The sequence below is a fragment of the Gymnoscopelus microlampas genome, assembly GCF_963454915.1.
Source record: "Gymnoscopelus microlampas genome assembly, chromosome: 19".
NCBI lineage: Eukaryota > Metazoa > Chordata > Actinopteri > Myctophiformes > Myctophidae > Gymnoscopelus > Gymnoscopelus microlampas.
The window spans coordinates 10,271,568-10,294,032 of NC_139956.1; the positions used below are offsets into that span (position 1 = coordinate 10,271,568).

The window sequence follows — 22,465 nt, forward strand, 5'->3', positions numbered from 1 at the left end:
GGCTTTCGTAACAGGAACCGTTGCTTCCAATGTATTTACTGCAGGCCTTTCTTTATGCCTGTGTCATGCCAGCATGTTTATTATGAGCAGATTTTGTGAAAGGCAGACTGGAACCTACCATCCTATACACTGTTGGGGCTGTCGGGTGCTGCGTTGTTGTGGACACTGGGAGGGGCTTTTGAGTAGACAGATGCCAGGCAGGAGGACCAAAGGAATTGCTGCACTACACCACACCACACTCAGAACCCACCCCGCCATACAGTACCACTGCCTCGGAGGGTTAGAGAGAGGGTGAGATTCTTTTTTTAGAGGGAGTGGTGAGGTATGAAAATGCTGAATCACTGAAACTTTATGAAATCCTGGGAGAGGGTGGAAGAGGGTAAACTGCAGGGAAGCCATATAACATCCAGGGTAGACTGGATAAGATGGGTGATGTCCGATCAAAAAGACCCATCATTCGTTTTAACTGTTACTTATCCAGATCTGATGGAGTTTGAAGGCTGCCTGATGTTTAAAAGCTAGCTCCTGGTTACAGATTCAAGCTGCCCACTAAGACCAGCTTCCACAATAGCACTTAAGAGGACATTTTTTATAATTCAAGTGTGAAGATTGCACTGGTCCTGCACGTTTCAGCACGTCATAAAAGTGAGGTAAGGTCTTAGAAATCAATTTGCTTTGTAATACTTTACACTGGACAGCAAAGTGCTAATGTGAACAGCAATGATAAAAGCAGGTGGAGTGGTCATGTGTAACTCCCAACGGATGTTTGAATTTGTTCAGGGAAAAAGGCTACAATACAGTGTTAATATGGAGAGAAATTGGTAAATGTATATATGGCCTTTATCCAAAGCGCTTTACAATGTGCATCACATTCACACATTCATGCACCGACGGCGTATGAAACCATGCAAGGCACCAACCTGCTCATCAGGAGCAATTAGGGGTTCAGTGTCTTGCTCAAGGGCACTTAGGCACTAACTCTGGGGAGCCTGGGATTGAACTGGAACCTTCCTTTCCCAAGCGGGTGCTCTACCTCCTGAGCCACTGCTGCAACACAAAGAACATGTTGATTTAAAAGAAGAAAAGCATGTTCTTACTTAAAGCATGACTGTAAATGTGTAAAGGATAAAGTGTTGTCCAAGAAATTCTCTGCAGTACTCGGCAGCATGTTGCCTCCGGTCTGTGGACGTTGATCTAGTAAAATAGTAGAAAGCACTCAAATGTCAGCATCTATACTCCAAATATTAAGCGGAAAGGATGAATTCAAGCTCTACTGTGGGAACATTCGTCTTTAAAGCTGTGACATTTCCCTGTATTACTTTCTCCTCCATAGCCAGATGGAAGAAGAGGTGATGCATTTGCCACCAGTGTCCAGAGTGGCTGTGTGTGGTGGTACCCATGGAAACGAGCTGTCAGGAGTGTACCTGGTGAGAGAGTGTCTGAAGACCGCAAAGAAGGCGGAGGACGATGGCCTTGTCTCAGTACTAACAGTGATGTCCAACCCTCGGGCTGTCCAGCAAGGTCGCAGATACACAGAGACTGACTTGAACCGCTGCTTTACACAGGCCACCCTCAAGTAAGTATAACTGGGCATGGTGATAGTGCAGACCAGATCAGAATGTTTGTAAACAAACAGGTATTTCTGGGTAGAAAGTCTATGGACGTTTGCACAATATAAAATAAAGTGTCCAGAACATTAGCTATGTCTAGTTTGTCAACATGTGAATCTATAGAACAAAATAATAGTTTTTCTAATCGTCGATAACAATATCATAAGTGTCCTGTTCTTCCAGAAATAAGGTTAATGAATAATATTGCTCCAATGCGATGCTGTGGGCGTTATCTACCCGAAAAGTCATTTTGGCTGTGGTGATGTCATGACGATTCGGCCTATAGTGATTATAATTCACCATATTCCATGTAAGTGACCATATTCACACACTGTCCATTTTGCTTTTACAATTAACGATATTCGCACGGCATCCATTTTTCTTTCATGTCATACTTATGTTTCATGATGTAAGAGCAAAATGGCTGCCACGTGAATATGGTCAATAGGACGTCTGTGCACAAAGCTCCATCGTAACAAATTGTTGTTTGCTATCTTTCCCAGTGGGCCTGTATCTGACAGAACCCCTTATGAGATCATCAGGTCACAGGAGCTCAACTCTCTGCTGGGTCCCAAAGGCACTCCTCGGGCAGTGGATCTAGTATGCGATCTCCACAACACCACCGCCAACATGGGCCTCTGCCTCATTGCTTACTCTGACTGTGACTGGATCTGCCTGCACATATTCAGATACCTACAGGCATGCATGAACAATTTCCTATACAGGGGAGCGAAATATTTTAACCAAGTCCTTTTGAAACTTGAGGCCGCAACATACTCATCCACATAACAGTGTTTGAATGGTACTAGAACAAGTGCTGCTTAATCACAATGGCTAGTGGTTACTACTAATGATAGCACTGACATGTTGTTTTCAGAGACAGATGTCAGACACTCCAGTGCGGTATGTCCACTTTGATCTCCCCTCAAAAGAAGCGTATTCCCTTGATTCAGTAGGAAAACATGGCTTTGGTGAGTTTTACTGTCAAGATGCTCGCTCATTGCTAAAGCATAACATGCTTGTCCCAACATCTTCTCTGTAGAATAATGTGAATGCTACAACAGCTACTGTATGTGTTTTGTGTCAAATCTATGTCCTCTGCAGCGATAGAGGTCGGCCCCCAGCCTCATGGCGTGATGAGGTCAAACATCTACACGACCATGAAACTTGCCGTCCAGCATATACTGGATTGTGTCCGTCTCTTCAACTCAGGTACTAGGATCATATACCACCTTCATCCCCCAACACCCACAAGCACTCATATAGACTTACTGTACATACATGCATGCACATTCCCACCCAGTGCCTTTTCCCCAAATCAGGGTGGGATTTGCACATTAAACACACAACGAAATGTTAATAGCTCTTAGCATAAAACCTACTGTAATTCTGCAATTCATTTTTTTATCTGTCAAATTTTTGGCCAGTTTTTATTTTGCCAGTGTATTGGAAAATTCTGTAAAATAATTTGAGGTAACTTCTACGTGTGAAAGATGACGTACAAATACTATTATTAATCGTATTATTAAGGTCCTTTAAATTAATGTGATTAATTTGCATTAATTTAAACTGCTGCATGTGTTATGAGTACATCCACACAGAGTGTGAATACAGTACAAAGCTACAATGATTTTTTTTCAAAACATGGTTAATTTTTCAGCGCAGATAAAAGTATCTGCCTGTATGAAGGTGGCATCACCAAGTTAATAGCTTGATGTGAAATATTCACAACACATTTTCAGATGTTCATTCGTAAGATTATTATTTAATAATAATAATAATGATGATAATAATAGTGATTATTATTGCCATTCACCTCTTAAGAGAAATCACCCTTCGATACAAATCCTTGCAACTCAATGATATTGTAAACCCACCCAAGCCTGAATAGGTTAGTGTGGCTTTTGACCTTTCCTCTGTTAATGTTGCTGGGTTGGAAACTCTCCTAAATTTGCACTTTTTACCTCTTTTGAGGTGCTGTCTTTGAGGGGGCTTTGGTAGAGGTGTATACCATGGTTAAGAACATTGACTACCCAAGAGATTGTGAGACTCTCAACATCACAGCAGCCATTCATCCTCAACTCCAGGTAGAAAATTCATGTTTTTGTTCAATGCATGGCTTTAAAATGTACCAGGGAGATCCTAAAATCTAAGAAAATGTACTGTATCTTCTCACAGGACCAAGACTTCTACCTCCTCCATCCCAGTGACTCTATGTTCCAGACTTTCTCAGGAAAGACACTGAGGTATAAAGGGAATGAGCCTCTCTATCCATTCTTCATTAACGAATGTGCTTACTATGAAAAGGGAATCGCTCTCTCCTTGGCTCGAAGGAGGTGTGTGAAGATACCAGCCATCCAGATGCAGAAGGGGATAGAGCTTCAAGACAATGGAAGCACCAGCATGTCAGAGTAGTCCAGATTATTCAAGACGTATTTGAATCAGTTTAGAAGAGTATCATGGGAACAACTACAGTTCCCATGGGCAGTGGATTTGATGTCCATATAGGCAGAACGTCAGAGGTAAAGTTGTATAAATAAAAACAATCTTTATTTGAAATGGTAACAGCAGTTGCTTGGACACACACACACACACACACACACACACACACACACACACACACACACACACACACACACACACACACACACACACACACACACACACACACACACACACACACACACACACACACACACACACACACACCTACAACAAGCTCACTATTGGGGAATACATAACACATTCACTGCAGATTCACAAACGGACATTTATACAATAATATTTGCCATATATTTAACGCTACAGTAAAGCCCAAAATAGAACCAATTTTCACATATTAAAAACAAGGGCAACCGAGAGGTGTGCAATGCATAGTTTACCTCAGTGCATGCCAGTAATTCAGGATATTTTGTTTTTGCAAGTCATTTCAGAATTCCTCTAACGCCACTGACATAAAAATTAATTACCAGCTGCAACACTCGATATGTTTAAATATTAAGTGCAAAAGGAGAAGAGTATATTATCTTAGTATGGCCTTTGCAAATACATTCATAATGCTTAATAAAATAAATCAACCAATTAAATGCTGTTGGTTGTCAAATCTATTAATATATGTTGAGCCTTTCTCGTGAATGGTCAGAAATAATAGAAAATGACCCATGGAATAATGTACAAAAATGCTTAAATGTATGGCAAATTAGTTAAACAAAACGTATACCACAAAGGAAATTGACACAAATTTACAACAGCATATAAGATCATGGAAACAGAACATGAAATGATACATAGCAATCACCTTGTTAAATAGGTGCCTTAATGACTGGTCTACAAAAGCCTACAAATTCAGCAAAAACATTGAACATATTCTTGGATTAAGTAAACAAAACATACAATTATTCATCATTGTAGTTATTAATTGAAACTATGAACAACTATTTTGAGCAAAAAACAACAAAAAACTATAAATAAATAATAAAACGTTTATGTGTGGGTGCATCTCTCATAATGACACAATGTGGTGTACAGTAAAAGGCAGGAAGCTGCCTTTTCTTTTACTGTGTTGACATACTACAGTACACCCCAAAATACAAAATATTTTACCTGATCATTTCCTACATTTTGTAACAGTTGAAGTATGTAGAGAGAATAATCGCACATCCACTGTTACTTAATTCAAGAGTGAAGAGTGACTTATGAAAGCCGCAAGGCCGATGTTTTCATTTCTTAAATTTGTTTCTGTAAAAACATTTGTGAATATTTGTAAATAATGGATGTATATATGTTGAGTCTGGGCAAATCGACAAGCTCACACACTAGAGACAATCATTGAGTGACACTCCCATTGGGGGTGTGATTGTCTCGCACCTGTGAACCAGATGGAGTGTTTGTATATAAGAGCACAAAGTGATCAGTATTGTAAGACACTATTGAAGAAGGTCCAGACGGACCGAAACGTTTGTCATCAAATAAAAAAAAAGTGAGTTGCCACAGCAAGATACAGTGTGCGGGACTTCTTGTTTGATTCAGATTATCTACTATCCAACGCACCTGAATTAAGTAACAGTGGATGTGCGATTATTCTCTCTACATTGGTAACAGTTGAAGTAAAAGACTGCTGTGCAGAGAAATGTACAAGGTGTTAAAACAAATGGTATAATACTATAATAAATGTTAATGCCAAATCTCTATCACACTTGGGCCCCCACACAAATGGAAATATTTCTCTCCAATGCGATGGATAGGGGTCAGTAAAAGTTATTAGTACAAGTTTTAACCACTACCTTCTTTCTGCACACTGCAAAATTCTGACCTGAGCGTTAATTGAACTCTTAAAGGTGTAAAAACTGTCCCGGAAGGTTCCATTTCGACACTTAAGATGTGGGCTGGGTGTGAGTTGGGTCCAGATTAAACAGGTTTTATTGTGGGAGATGATTTTTTTTAACCCATTGAGACCTGTTGCTACCTATACGTTGTTATACCTTTCAATCCGGATGCCACCTCTGTGTCTCATTAGTTGTTGCTATAATATAGTAACATCATTTTGTATTTTTTATTTTTAGTAAGAATTTGAACGTTTTCAGAAAACTACGGTTAGGTTTTAGAAGGCGTTTTTAGAATCGGCCTCAGGTCTAAATGGGTTAAAAGAGCAATTTAGAGCAAAGAAGAGCAACTTCCCAACGTCTACGGATCAGTTGGCTAAGGAGGAGTCTAAGCCACCCGGTATGCAGTCATGCGGTAGTAGTTCTGACTGTGGCTGCGCGCCGCCCACGCCAGCAGCGCGGCAGCCATCATGTGGAGCGGAGAGGACATCAGCGCCAAGTAGAGGGACCAGCCCAGAGAGCCATCTACTTTGTCCGGTAGCACAGACACCCTGTGGAGCAGGTCCATCCCTGCCAGGTAGCAGCACACACTGGCAAGAGTGCATAACCCTGCAAGAGAAGAGAGACAATCCCTCTAGACTGCTTTTCTTGCATGTAGTTTAGGAGTTCATGAGTTTCACTTGTGCTAGGCCGGGCGATATGGACAAAATCTAATATCACAATAAGTTCGACCAAATATTTCAATATCAACACAGTGACAATAGCATTGTATTTGTGACAATAATATCAATTTTCTTTCTCTTTTTTTTCAGAAGAAGAAGACCTGCTGTATGACTGTCATTTCAGAGATCTCTAGAAGAGATGCCTGAAGACAGCGTGCAAGTGTCGTCTTCTTACCTGTTGTGTCTGGTCCACCAACGCACCTGTCACTGAACTTTTTGCCAGGTGTGCAAAAGACCTTTTTTAAATTTTCAAAACATTTCGAAAATAGCTAAAATAGCAGCAAGCTCACAACGCATCAGATGCATTGTGAGCCTGGGGATCGGCTATTTTCGAAAATGTTTGAAACCAGGAAAAGTACACTTATGCCATGACACAATATTATGAGATCCAAAATCCCAGATGATATCTAGTCTATATCACGATATCGAATCAATTTAACATCGATATATTGCCACGCCCTAAATTGCACTTACATTCACCCCCTTCAATTATTTATTATTACTACATAATTATTACTAGTTATTACTACACAACAATTACATGCTCAGTGTTCAGATTCCGTATTGAGCAGAATTTTGTTTACAAAAACCCAAATAACTTGTCAGCAATATTACGCTAAATTTATACTTTGCCACATGACAAAGATGACGTATTCTCAACAGAAAAAAAGTGTCTACGCAGCAGGTACATTTTTGTCCAGTGACATGGCAGTGGGCCCAACTATAAATTTGCCTTTAGTGTGAGTGTGGTTGATCAAGTCTTACCAGCCAGCAGATGGAGCACACCTATGCCCAGTGTGGGGGACAGGCTTCGACAGACACAGGCACAGAAGCCAATGAGGCCTGCCAATACCACAAGGCCCAAAGACACCAGTGGGAGCAGGAACTGGCACCTCCACAGATCTATGCGTGCACATATATTATGCACAGACACATACACATACAAGAGGCCTGTCAGTGGGCAGCCTGAAGTGTTTCCACGACCACACTCATGTCACAGATGGAAGTGCCCATAGGGCACTGCAATTGTGAGTAGTCAATATGGTAACCGGAAGGCTCGCCCCAAAACACACTTGCCCCCATTTTGTTTGCGGACTGTTCGCCCCGAGCGGTTCTTGTATGCTTGTATTTGTTACTGATAATAAGGTTAGGAATAAGTTTAGGGTTAGGCATAGTTTTACTGAGGTTACGTTTAGGAATACCTGGTGGCGACCGTTCCGAGGTCGCGGGATTAGACCCGGGGCGAGCGTTCTTGTATTGGACATACATGATTAATGCACTGCATACTGTAGTTTAGACCAGATACTGCAATAGATGTAACCATGCCTTCTACCACATTACAATGGTCTGGATATCATTTATGAAAGGTCATGTACAACCATAGCATGTTATGTTTTGTTTTACTTACAGGTACGCAACATGTCTTCTCCACTGTTGTGATTCCCTGGTTCTTTATACTTGTGAGTGAACTGCTGAGATAAAGTGAAGCTCCTACAGTCCATCACCATCTTGGTACCTGAAACAAGAGGTATATCACTTGACCCTGGGTTCAGTGGGGGGGGGGTCCCTTATACACATCTGTAATGAGAGTGTATACAAAAGGAAACAAACGAAATGGACCCTTACAGGTCTGTAACTCTGAGAGTGTACAAATGAAAACAACTGTTTCCATTTGGTTCCATTTGTACACTCTCAGAGTTATATATTATTATGGGAAATGTTAAAGTTTGAGAACCACTCTGACTCTGCCCTATACAATGCCAAAGTGCAGTAACTAAGTTTTTGGATACACCGACTTATTTGTGTATCCCAAAGGTCAAATTAGCCTTCTTGATTTTGGGGGATAAACAATTACCTCAAGAACAGATATACAATCAGTGTAATATCCGATATATCATTTGACTGACCAGTTTAAACGCTTTTAAACCCATTCATCAGTTTATTTATGTTTTCGTAGTTACTGCACTTTGGCTTTGTACTGGACTAAAGCACATAGACTCAACCGTCAGGTGTTTATCTATAGGCTATATTTTGTCGCAGTTTACGAACGCAGGCTAATATGATGATCATACCTGGCTCTTTGTACCAGCTGACGGCCGGGACCAGCACACATCGCCACCAGAGGCCCGTGGTCCCGTTGAGGCGAAAGAGGGTGTCGCTGCATGTTTTCTCGTCCAACTCCCCGACGTCCTCCATGAACTCGTCGTGCAAGGAGCGCAGCTCCGACACGTTGGCCTCGCCGCGCACCGTGGGGCTGGAGTACTGGTACCAATGCTGCGTCCCCACCGCCACGGACAGATACACCGTGGCGATGATGCTCAGGACACCGCTGATGACCAACGCAGTGGCGTAGCGGTTGTCAACCATTGTTTATTTTGTTTCTTTTTACCGATCCCGAAGACACGTAAAGGGGATAAGATTGTATGCCAGTGGCTGGGTGCTTGCTAGCTCTGGTCCATAGCGTTTAGAAGGAGTTCTCCTTAACGCTATGTTACTTTCCAGACGTTGTCCGCACACCCAAGGCAGCGCAGGCTGCGCCAGCCGCTTGTTTGTAATAAAAATAAAAAGTACACTTTCGCTACTCACCAAAACAAAGACGGGTTTATGACGTTGAAAGCCTACTTTCCTTAGTGGGAACACTTGGAGCCCCCTACCTCACGTCTAAAATATTTTTTTTTGGCCAGAAAATAAAATATTTCTTATTACTAGTTACTCCACTGCGCCCCCTACAGATCTTTTCAATAGAAAAACTCCATTGACCAGATTTGTGTTAAGGAGAACTCCTTAACGCTAAGGACCAGAGCCTGTTTGCACAATTGCGATGCATTGATCTGGTCACAGCGGCAGTTCGCGGTGGATCTCTCCCAGACCCAGTACAGCCATTCCCGGGATTCTAAAGTAGCCCATGCAGTGGGCAGATGCTCGTAAACGCCATCTGTTCTCTTGTCCCACTTCTGTCCGCGACCACTGATGCAGATAGTGGGTGGTCTCTGGTCCGACGCGGTGACAGAGATTATAGTTCAGGCAGATATCGCGCACTCACCGCACTGTCATTAACACAACACAATGAATACCTGCAACTGACTACCCTACCAAATGTCAATCTCGATATAGGCTACCAATATTCTCAAAACAGTAGTTTACTTCTATGGTGCTGCTGTGCTGCATTAACAGCCTACCGGCGTTGCTTAGGACAATTTCGCGAACTGTAAACACACGCTACTAATCCATCAGTGTTGCCACGTTTTGTGAGAGAAGTAAGCAACCAGGTCTAGGAAAACAAGCCCAAAAGAAGCCTACATGAGCACTTTATATAGCCGATCTGCTATTTAGACTCTTTAATTAAAATGTGGAATCTTTTACCAAATCTGGTACCTGGCATTAAAACATTTTCATGAAAATATTTGCAAGCAATTTAACAGAAAAAGAAGCCCAAAGTCTCTTATAATAAGCGGACATGGCAACACTACTAATCCATCATGCGTTTTCCTTTTCCGGCTGTGTAGGCTGCCTGCATCATATGGGACAGGGATGCTTACAACCATAGATAGAGTTATAGCTTACAACTAGGCTACAGTACAGTTGTGATGATGTCCACTGGGAATTAATCTGTATAGGCCTACATAGGCTGCTATACATTCTTATATGCACAATATTAATTATCTACATAATAATAGTAATAATAATAATAATAATAATAACAACAATAACAATGCTGAATATTGAGAAATGCTGGCCTAATTATTCTGTAAGTGATTTAAAGTGTTTTAAGTAGTAGTAGTAGCAGCACTTTTTTATTCACTGTGGAAAATACGACCAGACTATCTATCTATCTATCTATCTATCTATCTGTGCTGCCTATTTGTCTGTCTGGCTTTATTTTTGTATTTGTTTTTGCTGATGTAGGTCTATTTTGCTTATATAATGAAGTCAAAAGTAGAGGCAAGGCATTAAGGCAATACCAGGTGTTCTGGATATATTAGGTAGGTATATTGGATAGGTATATTGGATAATAATAATACACTTTTTTTAAATAGCACTTTTCATGACATAAATGCAGCAATAAAACAGTGGCAAAAAACAATGGCATAAAGATAATGGCTAAAACAATACATAACAGGCAGTAAGGCAGTGAGCAAAACAGTAAAGACATGAATAACAACACAGAGATTTAGAAGAGAAAAAATTAACTAAAAGCAAGAGTGAAGAAATAAGTCTTGAGCTGTGCTTTAAAACTGTCCACAGAGGGTGCCTGTCTTCGGTGTAATGGGAGTTTAATTATGGAGCTAGTGTGCAACACTTTTGCTCTTTATAGGGTTAATGTGGTAACATACATTTTCTTTTAAATTAAATTGTTATATTGAGATATTATCAAACAAATGTATTCCGTGCATCATAAAGATGCATCTCTAAGAACAACTGTACTCAATGATCTCACTGAATACACTCAAGTCTGATAAATACAGTGCATTATAAATATGTAAACTATAGAATTAACTAAATCATTCAGACCATTGCTTTTCTTTAATATAGCCCATCATTATCCTGGCCTGCACTGTCTGCAACATAGTAATGCATTATGTTTTTTTCTCATACAAATATACATGGTAATAATAACAAGGGAAGTAGAAAACTGTGAGAGGAGTAAAATCCAAATAAGCTGCTCTTTGGTATAAGGGTGATACAGTTTACCAAGGCACTCTTGTGGATAAAATAAAAAGCCTTTGTTTTGCACAAGAGAAGATAACTGTAATCAAAGTAACCCATTTTTAGAAACAGTGTAGTTGTGATCCATCTCTCATGTATCTACTAAAAACAGACCTTTGCCTCAAGTCCCCATCTATAATTGCAGTATGTTACCCCTGTCACCCAACTGTCGATTTAATTAAAATTTGGTATGTATTTTATGACTGTAAAACATATATTTACATCAATAAGCTTTGTATACATTGCAGTAAAATTGCAACTGTAATCTCTATGACTATGGTTTAAGGAAGACAAAAAAATATGTTATTTGAATTGTTTGTTAAACTTCAAGCGAGTTTAGTATGTGAATATGCCAAAAGATAAATAGTGGATTGTGAATTGTGGGGAATGTCACTGGTAAGAAAGGCAAAGTCAGCAGTGTGGATTAATTTAAAGAATTATCATTCTCATCAATAGGTTACATTTGACCATTACCTGTACATAAAAAAATAAAATAAAAAGATTCTGGTAATGATTTCAAAGTCCTCTAAAATGTGAGAGCATTATTATCTGTCATCTCCAGAGACATTTAAGTCCCTTCTTATACCATGGATGGTCACCATTGTCCTTCATCATCTTGGATGTACTTCAGCAGTGACACTATTGCTGGCTTGAAAACAGCCATGCCAACACCACCAGAGACAATGCAGTGAAGATGCTCGTGTTGTGACGTGCCCCACTCGAACAACACACTGTGAATCAAGAAAACACAAAGCATGCTACACATCAAAACAAAAAATATGTTATAATATTTGTCTGTCTTGAATTGATCAGGTACTTGCTTACGCATTCCATTAACAGTGATGGAGGTGGTGTCGATGTGGAAGGCTGTGACTTGACCTGCTGCTTTGACCAAAACATTTACAATCTGAGCATCACTAGGAGTGGATGAGGAACTGAATGATAGGTCGATATCATTGATGATTGATCCATTGCTGGAAACAAAATCACAAAAGTATTTTACACAAATACACTTGACTTGATTTGACTAAACAACAATATTGTTTTAATAATCATGGTTGGTGGGCCATTGTTTCCTTAAAGCTGCAATCCGTAAATTGTATGTCCTACACGGGATTTGAGCACCGGTCTATACTACTTGTCAATCAGTAGGTGCCTTCCCACGGTCTACATTTCTCAATGGAAGTGTTGGGAGACCACCTGCTCCAACCACTGCAGATATACTAGTTATGGAGATAGTGTTATGAGCTTGAGGCAGTACTATTTGTCAACCAGTGGGTTTCCTACCCGACACCAGGTTCTAAATCTCTCACTGGAGAAATGGGCTAGTTATATTGTACTGATAATCTACCATACGGATTGATTAAACTAATGTTTGATTCATTAAAATAAGTTCAGGATTGCAGCTTTCATTGAAAAGCAAGTGAAGTTTAGTATCGCCAAATTACCTGAATGCAAACACTGTCAATGATCTGAATGTGCTGAATTCTGCTCTGTAGAAGGGTTCAAGCTGTTGAAATAAAAACAAGGAATCTGTCCGTGAATCACTTTACATTCTTGATATAAAAAATTAAGATGATCCTGTAATGAAGATATCAGGCCATTTCACCTTAAACCTGTTACACATTGCTTGCTTTAATATATTATTTCCATCACCACCATTCTCTTTCTCAGTTGTTACGTACATTTTCCTTTAAGATTTTGGATCGATCCCGAAAAGTAGAAGATGATGGATTCAGCAGGTCAGCTGTAAACGTGTCTTTTTCTCCTGCCGATCTGAATCTCAGACGCTTAGTGATGAGTGCTTCAGCAACTGCAAAAACAAGTTTTTAACCACATCAACCCCGGGCATCCCTATTTTGTGCAAACTTTTCAAAACATTACATAGTTTATAATCTTTTAAAAAATTGTAGGTATTAACGAAAATAGTCGCTCTCCAAGCTCACAGATGCAATGCGTTGTGAGCTTGTAGATCGGTTGTACAGGTCTTAAGTTGTCAAGATTGTCTGATTAACTGAGAGTAAAGAAGAGGGAGGTTTGAAAATGTCAAGTATCTTAAGGTTATTTTCTTTTTTAAATACGTTTGCACTGGAATTGTTATTAGCTTCGCTATGTTAGGCAACTTAGAAGAACACATGATGTTGAATTCACGGCCTACCCATATGACCACATAACAGAAGCCGTGTTAAGTGGGCAGATGGGTAGGACAGCGTGCATTATCAAGCCATTTTTAAAAAAGGAACGGTATTGACTGATATATATATATATATATATATATATATATATATATATATATATATATATATATATATATATATATATATATATATCATTAAAATGTATATATATATAATTATTTTTTTAAACATACCTGCGACCGTAGCAGGTGCAGCAGTGGGTGCAACGGTTGCACTAATGGTGTTAGGGATGACTTTCAGGGAGGTGCTGCTAATTGCATTTTTCATCGCTGTTGTTACTGCGCTTGTAGAAGGAACTGAGTCTTTTGGGAACACCAGTCTCATTTGAGTAACAACTGATCCTGACCTGTAATGTGTGAGAAAGACAATGTGACTTTTAAATTGCAAATCATTGCCATTGCAAATCATTGCCAAACTCATAATGTAAAGTAAGCAATTGATCGAAATTCAGTCTTACGTGAAACTGTCGACTATAGAGCGTTTGAAAGTTGCAATGCCACTGCTGCTGCTGCTGTAAATCGTGTTTACCTGAAAGAGAAGAATGCCAATTGGTTTAGCTCAATTGCTGATGGAAATATTGTGTCCCAACTAGAAAATGCTAACCTGCGCTGCAAAGAAAGTTTAATCCCCACCCCTTTCTCTTTTTTTCCTTATTCCTTTTTCATGTTGAACTGATTTTCTTTTTATTTAAAACTAAACATGAGCTTTCAAACTCACACAGAACAAATATCCATCCACTGAAAAATGGCATTAATTCCGTGATTTACTTTATTCATATCTGACTTAAAGTAGATGAATACATATTAAAAGCTACATTCCTGCATGCATTGCATATTGATAACAAGTTAGAATTTAGAATGTTCTTGCTTAAGTACAACAAAGCACATCATTTGTCTTACCTCTGAGACCACTGTGGCAGCCAAAGTCTTAAATGCTGTAGTAGAAGGGTTGGAGAGATCAGAGCTGAAGGTTTGGTTGAGACTAAACTTAAGAGTTACAGTGTTCTCATCAGCAGTAGGAGGATTTGTCGAGGCAGTGGCGGCCGTAGCAGGTGCAGCAGTGGTGGTAGCGGCCGTAGCAGGTAGAGCAGTGGTGGCAGCGGCCGTAGCAGGTGGAGCAGTGGTGGCAGCGGTTACAATAATGGTGTCAGGGATGACGTTCAGGGAGGTGGAATTAATTGCATTAGTCATCGTTGTTGTTACTAAGCTTGTAGAAGGAACTGAGTCTTTTGGGAACACCAGTCTCATTTGAGCAACAACTGATCCTGACCTGTAATGTGTAAGAAAGACAATGTGACTTTTAAATTGCAAATCATTCCAAAACTCATAATGTATAGTCAGCATTTGCTAAAAATTCAGTCTTACGTGAAACTGTCGAGTATAGAGCGTTTGAAAGCTGTAATGCCACTGCTGTTGCTGCTGTAAATCGTGTTTACCTGAAAGAGAAGAATGCAAATTGGTTTAGCTCATATTGTGTCCCAACTAGAAAGTGCTAACCTGCGCTGCAATGCAGTGAAGTTAAATAAAGTTTAATCCCCACCCTTTCTCTTTTTCCTTTTTCATGTTGAACTGATTTTCTTTTTTTATTTAAAACCAAACATGAGCTTTCAAACTCAAACAGAACAAATATCCATCCACCGAAAAATGGCATTAATTCCATGATTTGCTTTATTCATATCTGACTTAAAGTAGATGAATAAATATTAAAAGCTACATTCCTGCCTGCTAGTTAGAATTTAGAATTTAGAATGTTCTTGCTTAAGTACAACAAAGCACATCATTTGTCTTACCTCTGAGACCACTGTGGCAGCCAAAGTCTTAAATGCTGTAGTAGAAGGGTTGGAGAGATCAGAGCTGAAGGTTTGGTCGAGACTAAACTTAAGAGTTACAGTGTTCTCATCAGCAGTAGGAGGATTTGTCGAGGCAGTGGCCTGACCAGTTGTTGTTGGACCTGCAGTTGTTGTTGGACCAGTTGTTGTTGGACCTGCAGTTGTTGTTGGACCAGTTGTTGTTGGACCTGCAGTTGTTGTTGGACCTGCAGTTGTTGTTGGACCTCCAGTTGTTGTTGGACCTCCAGTTGTTGTTGGACCAGTTGTTGTTGGACCTGCAGTTGTTGTTGGACCAGTTGTTGTTGGACCTGCAGTTGTTGTTGGACCAGTTGTTGTTGGACCTGCAGTTGTTGTTGGACCTGCAGTTGTTGTTGGACCTCCAGTTGTTGTTGGACCTCCAGTTGTTGTTGGACCTCCAGTTGTTGTTGGACCTGCAGTTGTTGTTGTTGGACCTCCAGTTGTTGTTGGACCAGTTGTTGTTGGACCTGCAGTTGTTGTTGGACCTGCAGTTGTTGTTGGACCTCCAGTTGTTGTTGATACTGCAGCTGTTGTTGTTGTTGTTGTTGGTTCCCCTGTGAAATTACATTTTTAAGATATGTAATTTAATTGAAAGTAACCAAGAGCAAGTTTTAACAATGTCAAGCATCTAGTTATTATATTGTCATTATTTTGTGGCAAGGAAAAGAGATCAAACTAAACCAATTTTGAAATGTATATTTGATAAAAATGGATTTTAGACTTTGTCATTGTATGTCTGAAGAGTTATTATAGAATTGTCTCATCATTGTTATATGAAAATGTATTTTAGCTCATCAAATTTGTACACTGTCACATATAACCAAATTGTCCTTCACCTAAAGACCTTTTCTCCGACTATGTGGCATCCGCGTGCGGTTAGGGTTAGGGTGCGGGTTTGGTTCGGGTTTACTGTTTAATGTCGGAGCACTGCGCTGTCGGAGGAATGCGCTGTCGGACTAACGTATTGCACCCCATTTATGGGCTAACATAATCAACAAACTAGGGATGGTCAATGTGACTCAGAGATAAAATATGCCAGAATATACTGTTCGACGCCTCGGTATCTGCTGTCTCTGTGGAACGCAGAGAAAGCTCTCACAATTCTATTGGAATAAACCATCTTTAACATGAATCTCGGTCAGCGTGTGCTCCATACCATATTTGGCTTGCGGTTCTTACATATTATTTAAAATGTGATTTTAAATCTATCAATAGCCTGTGTAAAAAAGCTTTGGCACACCTAGATTAATTGCAGTTTGGGATTATGTTTTTTTTGGTACTGATTCTAAGAAGTTGTCTTTAAATCATGCCTTCCACATTTTGAGGCAGTGGCTTGTGTTACACAAAATGCAACAAATCATGAACACAGTGTCCAATTGCTATGAAACTTGCTATGAAACATTATAACAGGTAGCTTCATGTTTTAGCCTACTGTATATCGCTTGACCGTGTGTATATATTGTTACTCAGTATTCTTCATTGTTTTGTGATCAAATAGATGTCTTGATGCACCTGTTATGTAATGAACTTCCACTGGCCTTTACATAAGGGAGGTGTGCTCTGTGTACTTACGAGAGATAGTAACAGAGTCTGCAGCAATAGTGAGGTTTAAGGAACTGGTAATGTTGGGATTCTCCACAGCTTCTTTCAGGGTTTGTGCAACAGCAGTAGCTGGTGGGGCTGTCTGCTTGAAGATGAGATCCACATCTGCTACAGTGCTACTGTTGCTCGTTCTTGTTACAACTTGACTGTGAAAGAACATACAGGCGAGGGATGAGTGACAAAAGGTTGATGTTAATGAGTGATATTAATGTCAACAAATAGTAATTATTCACACAAAAGTATCCATTTTAACAAAGAAATATGATATGATTTGGACAGGAAGTCAACCAAAATCTGCAGTAGGCTATAAAATCATGTGGGTTTAATTGTGAGTTTGAGTGAAAATGTGTATTTCACCTGAAACTTATAACTTGACAGGTTATGAAGATGTTTCCAAATTTTAGGTTGTAGATGAAATTATACTGAAAAGAAAGTACAACATCATACAGGTTCAAGGTTGATGAAATATATACTGTCCAAATTAGTGTAAATGGAAAAGCAGTCTGATATACAATAATTAGTTAATCATGGATATCACATATATTAATATATATAAATATTGTATAGACTTACTGTTGTTACAACAACAACTGCCAATGCTTTGAATTCTGATGATGAAGGGTTACTGTATTGTTCTATAAAAACTCTTTCTATTGTTGCCACAACACCCACAACATTACTTGGTGCCTCAGTGGAAGCCACTGTGGGAGCATGTGTGGGAGCCGCTGTGGGAGCTACTGTGGGAACCACTATGGGAGCCGCTGTTGGAGCCGCTGTGGGAGCCGCTGTGGGAGCTACTGTAGGAACCACTATGGGAGCCGCTGTGGGAGCCACTGTTGGAGCCGCTGTTGGAGCCGCTGTGGGAGCCACTGTTGGAGCCGCTGTTGGGGCCACTGTGGGAGCCGCTGTTGGGGACACTGTGGGAGCCACTGTGGGAGCCACTGTTGGAGCCACTGTGGGATTCACTGTGGGAGCTGCTGTTGGAGCCACTGTGGGAGCCACTGTGGGAGCCACTGTTGGAGCCACTGTGGGATTCACTGTGGGAGCCGCTGTTGGGGCCACTGTGGGAGCCACTGTGGGAGCCACTGTTGGAGCCACTGTGGGATTCACTGTGGGAGCTGCTGTTGGAGCCGCTGTGGGAGCCTCAGTGGGAGCGGCTGTTGGAGCCACTGTGGGAGCCGCTGTAGGAGCCACTGTTGGAGCCGCTGTTGGGGCCACTGTGGGAGCCGCTGTTGGGGCCGCTGTGGGAGCCACTGTTGGAACCACTGTGGGAGCCGCTGTGGGAGCTACTGTGGGAGCCACTGTGGGAGCCGTTGTGGGAGCCACTGTGGGAGGCGCTGTAGGAGCCACTGTTGGAGCCGCTGTTGGGGCCACTGTGGGAGCCGCTGTTGGGGCCGCTGTGGGAGCCACTGTTGGAACCACTGTGGGAGTCGCTGTGGGAGCTACTGTGGGAGCCACTGTGGGAGCCGCTGTGGGAGCCGCTGTTGGAGCCACTGTGGGAGCCTCAGTGGGAGCCGCTGTTGGAGCCACTGTGGGAGCCGCTGTGGGAGCGGCTGTGGGCGCCACTGTGGGAGCTACTGTTGGAGCCGCTGTCGGGACCACTGTGGGAGCCACTGTGGGAGCCACTGTTGGAACCGCTGTGGGAGCCACTGTGGGAGCCGCTGTTGGAGCCAATGTGGGAGCCACTGTGGGAGCCGCTGTGGGAGCCACTGTTGGGGCCACTGTGGGAGCCACTGTTGGAGCCACTGTGGGAGCGGCTGTTGGTGCCGCTGTTGGAGCCGCTGTGGGAGCCGCTGTAGGAGCCACTGTTGGGGCCACTGTAGGAGCCACTGTTGGAGCCACTGTTGGAGCCGCTGTGGGAGCCGCTGTGGGAGCTACTGTGGGAACCACTATGGGAGCCGCTGTGGGAGCCACTGTTGGAGCCGCTGTTGGAGCCGCTGTGGGAGCCACTGTTGGAACCGCTGTGGGAGCCACTGTTGGAGCCGCTGTTGGGGCCACTGTGGGAGCCGCTGTTGGGGCCACTGTGGGAGCCTCAGTGGGAGCGGCTGTTGGAGCCACTGTTGGAGCCGCTGTTGGGGCCACTGTGGGAGCCGCTGTTGGGGCCGCTGTGGGAGCCACTGTTGGAACCGCTGTGGGAGCGGCTGTGGGAGCTATTGTGGGAGCCGCTGTGGGAGCCACTGTTGGGGCCACTGTGGGAGCCGCTGTTGGGGCCGCTGTGGGAGCCACTGTTGGAACCGCTGTGGGAGCGGCTGTGGGAGCTACTGTGGGAGCCACTGTGGGAGCCGCTGTGGGAGCCGCTGTTGGAGCCACTGTGGGAGCCTCAGTGGGAGCCGCTGTTGGAGCCACTGTGGGAGCCACTGTGGGAGCCGCTGTAGGAGCCACTGTCGGAACCGCTGTTGGGGCCACTGTGGGAGCCGCTGTTGGGGCCGCTGTGGGAGCCACTGTTGGAACCACTGTGGGAGCCACTGTGGGAGCTACTGTGGGAGCCACTGTGGGAGCCGCTGTGGGAGCCGCTGTTGGAGCCACTGTTGGAGCCACTGTTGGAGCCACTGTTGGAGCCGCTGTGGGAGCCGCTGTGGGAGCTACTGTGGGAACCACTATGGGAGCCGCTGTGGGAGCCACTGTTGGAGCCGCTGTTGGAGCCGCTGTGGGAGCCACTGTTGGAACCGCTGTGGGAGCCACTGTTGGAGCCGCAGTTGTTGTTGGACCTGCAGTTGTTGTTGGACCTCCAGTTGTTGTTGATACTGCAGTTGTTGTTGTTGTTGTTGGTTCTCCTGTGAAATTACATTTTTAAGATATGTAATTTAATTGAAAGTAACCAAGAGCAAGTTTTAACAATGTCAAGCATCTAGTTATTATATTGTCATTATTTTGTGGCAAGGAAAAGAGATCAAACTAAACCAATTTTGAAATGTATATTTGATAAAAATGGATTTTAGACTTTGTCATTGTATGTCTGAAGAGTTATTATAGAATTGTCTCATCATTGTTATATGAAAATGTATTTTAGCTCATCAAATTTGTACACTGTCACATATAACCAAATTGTCCTTCACCTACATTTATGGGCTAACATAATCAACAAACTGGGGATGGTCAATGTGACTCAGAGATAAAATATGCCAGAATATACTGTTCGACGCCTCGGTATCTGCTGTCTCTGTGGAGCGCAGAGAAAGCTATCACAATTCTATTGAAATAAACCATCTTTAACATGAATCTCGGTCAGCGTGTGCTCCATACCATATTTGGCTTGCGGTTCTTACATATTATTTAAAATGTGATTTTAAATCTATCAATAGCCTGTGTAAAAAAGCTTTGGCACACCTAGATTAATTGCAGTTTGGGATTATGTTTTTTTTTTTAGTACTGATTCTAAGACGTTGTCTTTAGGCTTCCACATTTTGAGGCAGTGGCTTGTGTTACACAAAATGCAACAAATCATGAACACAGTGTCCAATTGCTATGAAACTTGCTATGAAACATTATAACAGGTAGCTTCATGTTTTAGCCTACTGTATATCGCTTGACCGTGTGTATATATTGTTACTCAGTATTCTTCATTGTTTTGTGATCAAATAGATGTCTTGATGCACCTGTTATGTAATGAACTTCCACTGGCCTTTACATAAGGGAGGATGTTAACCTCTGTGTACTTACGAGAGATAGTAATAGAGTCTGCAGCAATAGTGAGGTTTAAGGAACTGGTAATGTTGGGATTCTCCACAGCTTCTTTCAGGGTTTGTGCAACAGCAGTAGCTGGTGGGGCTGTCTGCTTGAAGATGAGATCCACATCTGCTACAGTGCTACTGTTGCTCGTTCTTGTTACAACTTGACTGTGAAAGAACATACAGGCGAGGGACGAGTGACAAAAGGTTGATGTTAATGAGTGATATTAATGTCAAAAATAGTAATTATTGACACAGAAGTATCCATTTTAACAAAGAAACATGATATGATTTGGACAGGAAGTCAACCAAAATCTGCAGTAGGCTATAAAATCATGTGGGTTTAATTGTGAGTTTGAGTGAAAATGTGTATTTCACCTGAAACTTATAACTTGACAGGTTATGAAGATGTTTCCAAATTTTAGGTTGTAGATGAAATTATACTGAAAAGAAAGTACAACGTCATACAGGTTCAAGAATGATGAAATATATACTGTCCAAATTAGTGTAAATGGAAAAGCAGTCTGATATACAATAATTAGTTAATCATGGATATCAAATATATTAATATATATAAATATTGTATAGACTTACTGTTGTTACAACAACAACTGCCAATGCTTTGAATTCTGCTGATGAAGGGTTACTGTATTGTTCTATAAAAACTCTTTCTATTGTTGCCACAACACCCACAACATTACTTGGTGCCTCAGTGGAAGCCGCTGTGGGAGCTACTGTGGGAACCACTATGGGAGCCGCTGTTGGAGCCGCTGTGGAAGCCGCTGTGGGAGCAGCTGTGGGAGCCACTGTTGGAGCTGCTGTTGGGGCCACTGTGGGAGCCGCTGTTGGGGCCACTGTGGGAGCCACTGTGGGATTCACTGTGGGAGCTGATGTGGGAGCCTCAGTGGGAGCGGCTGTTGGGGCCACTGTGGGAGCCGCTGTTGGAGCCGCTGTGGGAGCCACTGTTGGAGCTGCTGTTGGGGCCACTGTGGGAGCCGCTGTTGGGGCCACTGTGGGAGCCACTGTTGGAGCCACTGTGGGATTCACTGTGGGAGCTGCTGTGGGAGCCTCAGTGGGAGCGGCTGTTGGAGCCACTGTGGGAGCCGGTGTAGGAGCCACTGTTGGAGCCGCTGTTGGGACCACTGTGGGAGCCACTGTTGGAACCGCTGTGGGAGCCACTGTGGGAGCCACTGTGGGAGCCTCTGTTGGAGCCACTGTGGGAGCGGCTGTGGGCGCCACTGTAGGAGCCGCTGTGGGAGCCGCTGTGGGAGCCGCTGTTGGAGCCGCTGTGGGAGCCACTGTGGGAGCCACTGTTGGAGCTGCTGTTGGGGCCACTGTGGGAGCCGCTGTTGGGGCCACTGTGGGAGCCACTGTTGGAGCCACTGTGGGATTCACTGTGGGAGCTGCTGTGGGAGCCTCAGTGGGAGCGGCTGTTGGAGACACTGTGGGAGCCGGTGTAGGAGCCACTGTTGGAGCCGCTGTTGGGACCACTGTGGGAGCCACTGTTGGAACCGCTGTGGGAGCCGCTGTGGGAGCCACTGTGGGAGCCGCTGTTGGAGCCACTGTGGGAGCGGCTGTGGGCGCCACTGTAGGAGCCGCTGTGGGAGCCGCTGTGGGAGCCGCTGTTGGAGCCGCTGTGGGAGCCACTGTGGGAGCCGCTGTTGGAGCCACTGTGGGAGCCTCAGTGGGAGCGGCTGTTGGAGCCTCAGTGGGAGCGGCTGTTGGTGCCGCTGTGGGAGCCCCTGTAGGAGCCATTGTGTGGGTCGCTGTTGGAGCCACTATGGGAGCCT

General features: G+C 42.9%; 3 protein-coding genes across 3 annotated transcripts; 1 reads left to right on the forward strand and 2 right to left on the reverse strand.

Annotated features, from left to right (window-relative positions):
* Positions 1 to 1,337: 1,337 nt before the first annotated feature.
* Positions 1,338 to 4,124, forward strand: LOC311034579 (N-acyl-aromatic-L-amino acid amidohydrolase (carboxylate-forming) B-like; the record flags this gene model as incomplete). The annotated part of the gene is made up of 6 exons (XM_084042461.1): positions 1,338 to 1,576; positions 2,114 to 2,309; positions 2,488 to 2,581; positions 2,715 to 2,822; positions 3,585 to 3,697; positions 3,789 to 4,124. 6 exons carry the CDS (start codon positions 1,338 to 1,340, stop codon positions 4,023 to 4,025), a joined length of 987 nt encoding a protein of 328 aa, XP_083898587.1. The 3' UTR covers positions 4,026 to 4,124.
* A 2,195-nt stretch (positions 4,125 to 6,319) lies between these two features.
* On the reverse strand, positions 6,320 to 10,109 carry LOC311034581 (claudin domain-containing protein 1-like). The gene is made up of 4 exons (XM_084042463.1): positions 8,727 to 10,109; positions 8,063 to 8,170; positions 7,420 to 7,557; positions 6,320 to 6,541 (listed from the first exon to the last, which is right to left on the reverse strand). The coding sequence occupies exons 1-4, from the start codon at positions 9,019 to 9,021 to the stop codon at positions 6,321 to 6,323; spliced, it is 762 nt and encodes a 253-aa protein (XP_083898589.1). The 5' UTR covers positions 9,022 to 10,109; the 3' UTR covers position 6,320.
* A 495-nt stretch (positions 10,110 to 10,604) lies between these two features.
* On the reverse strand, positions 10,605 to 22,430 carry LOC311034371 (uncharacterized protein; the record flags this gene model as incomplete). Its single annotated transcript, XM_084042252.1, has 15 exons — positions 10,605 to 12,092; positions 12,187 to 12,335; positions 12,810 to 12,871; positions 13,047 to 13,174; positions 13,733 to 13,905; positions 14,017 to 14,087; positions 14,459 to 14,828; positions 14,924 to 14,994; positions 15,349 to 15,959; positions 16,978 to 17,153; positions 17,365 to 17,429; positions 17,581 to 19,781; positions 20,668 to 20,843; positions 21,054 to 21,118; positions 21,270 to 22,430. 15 exons carry the CDS (start codon positions 22,428 to 22,430, stop codon positions 12,001 to 12,003), a joined length of 5,571 nt encoding a protein of 1,856 aa, XP_083898378.1. The 3' UTR covers positions 10,605 to 12,000.
* Between the last annotated feature and the right edge of the window lie 35 nt (positions 22,431 to 22,465).

Bases quoted from the DNA above. Each gene is read 5' to 3' on its own strand.
- LOC311034581 (XM_084042463.1), bottom strand. From the start codon at position 9,021: ATGGTTGACAACCGCTACGCCACTGCGTTGGTCATCAGCGGTGTCCTG. The intron at 8,171-8,726 runs GTATGATCATCA...CTCTTGTTTCAG, and splicing joins CAGCTGGTACAAAGAGCCAG to GTACCAAGATGGTGATGGAC. The intron at 7,558-8,062 runs GTAAGTAAAACA...GTGCACGCATAG, and splicing joins AGAAGACATGTTGCGTACCT to ATCTGTGGAGGTGCCAGTTC.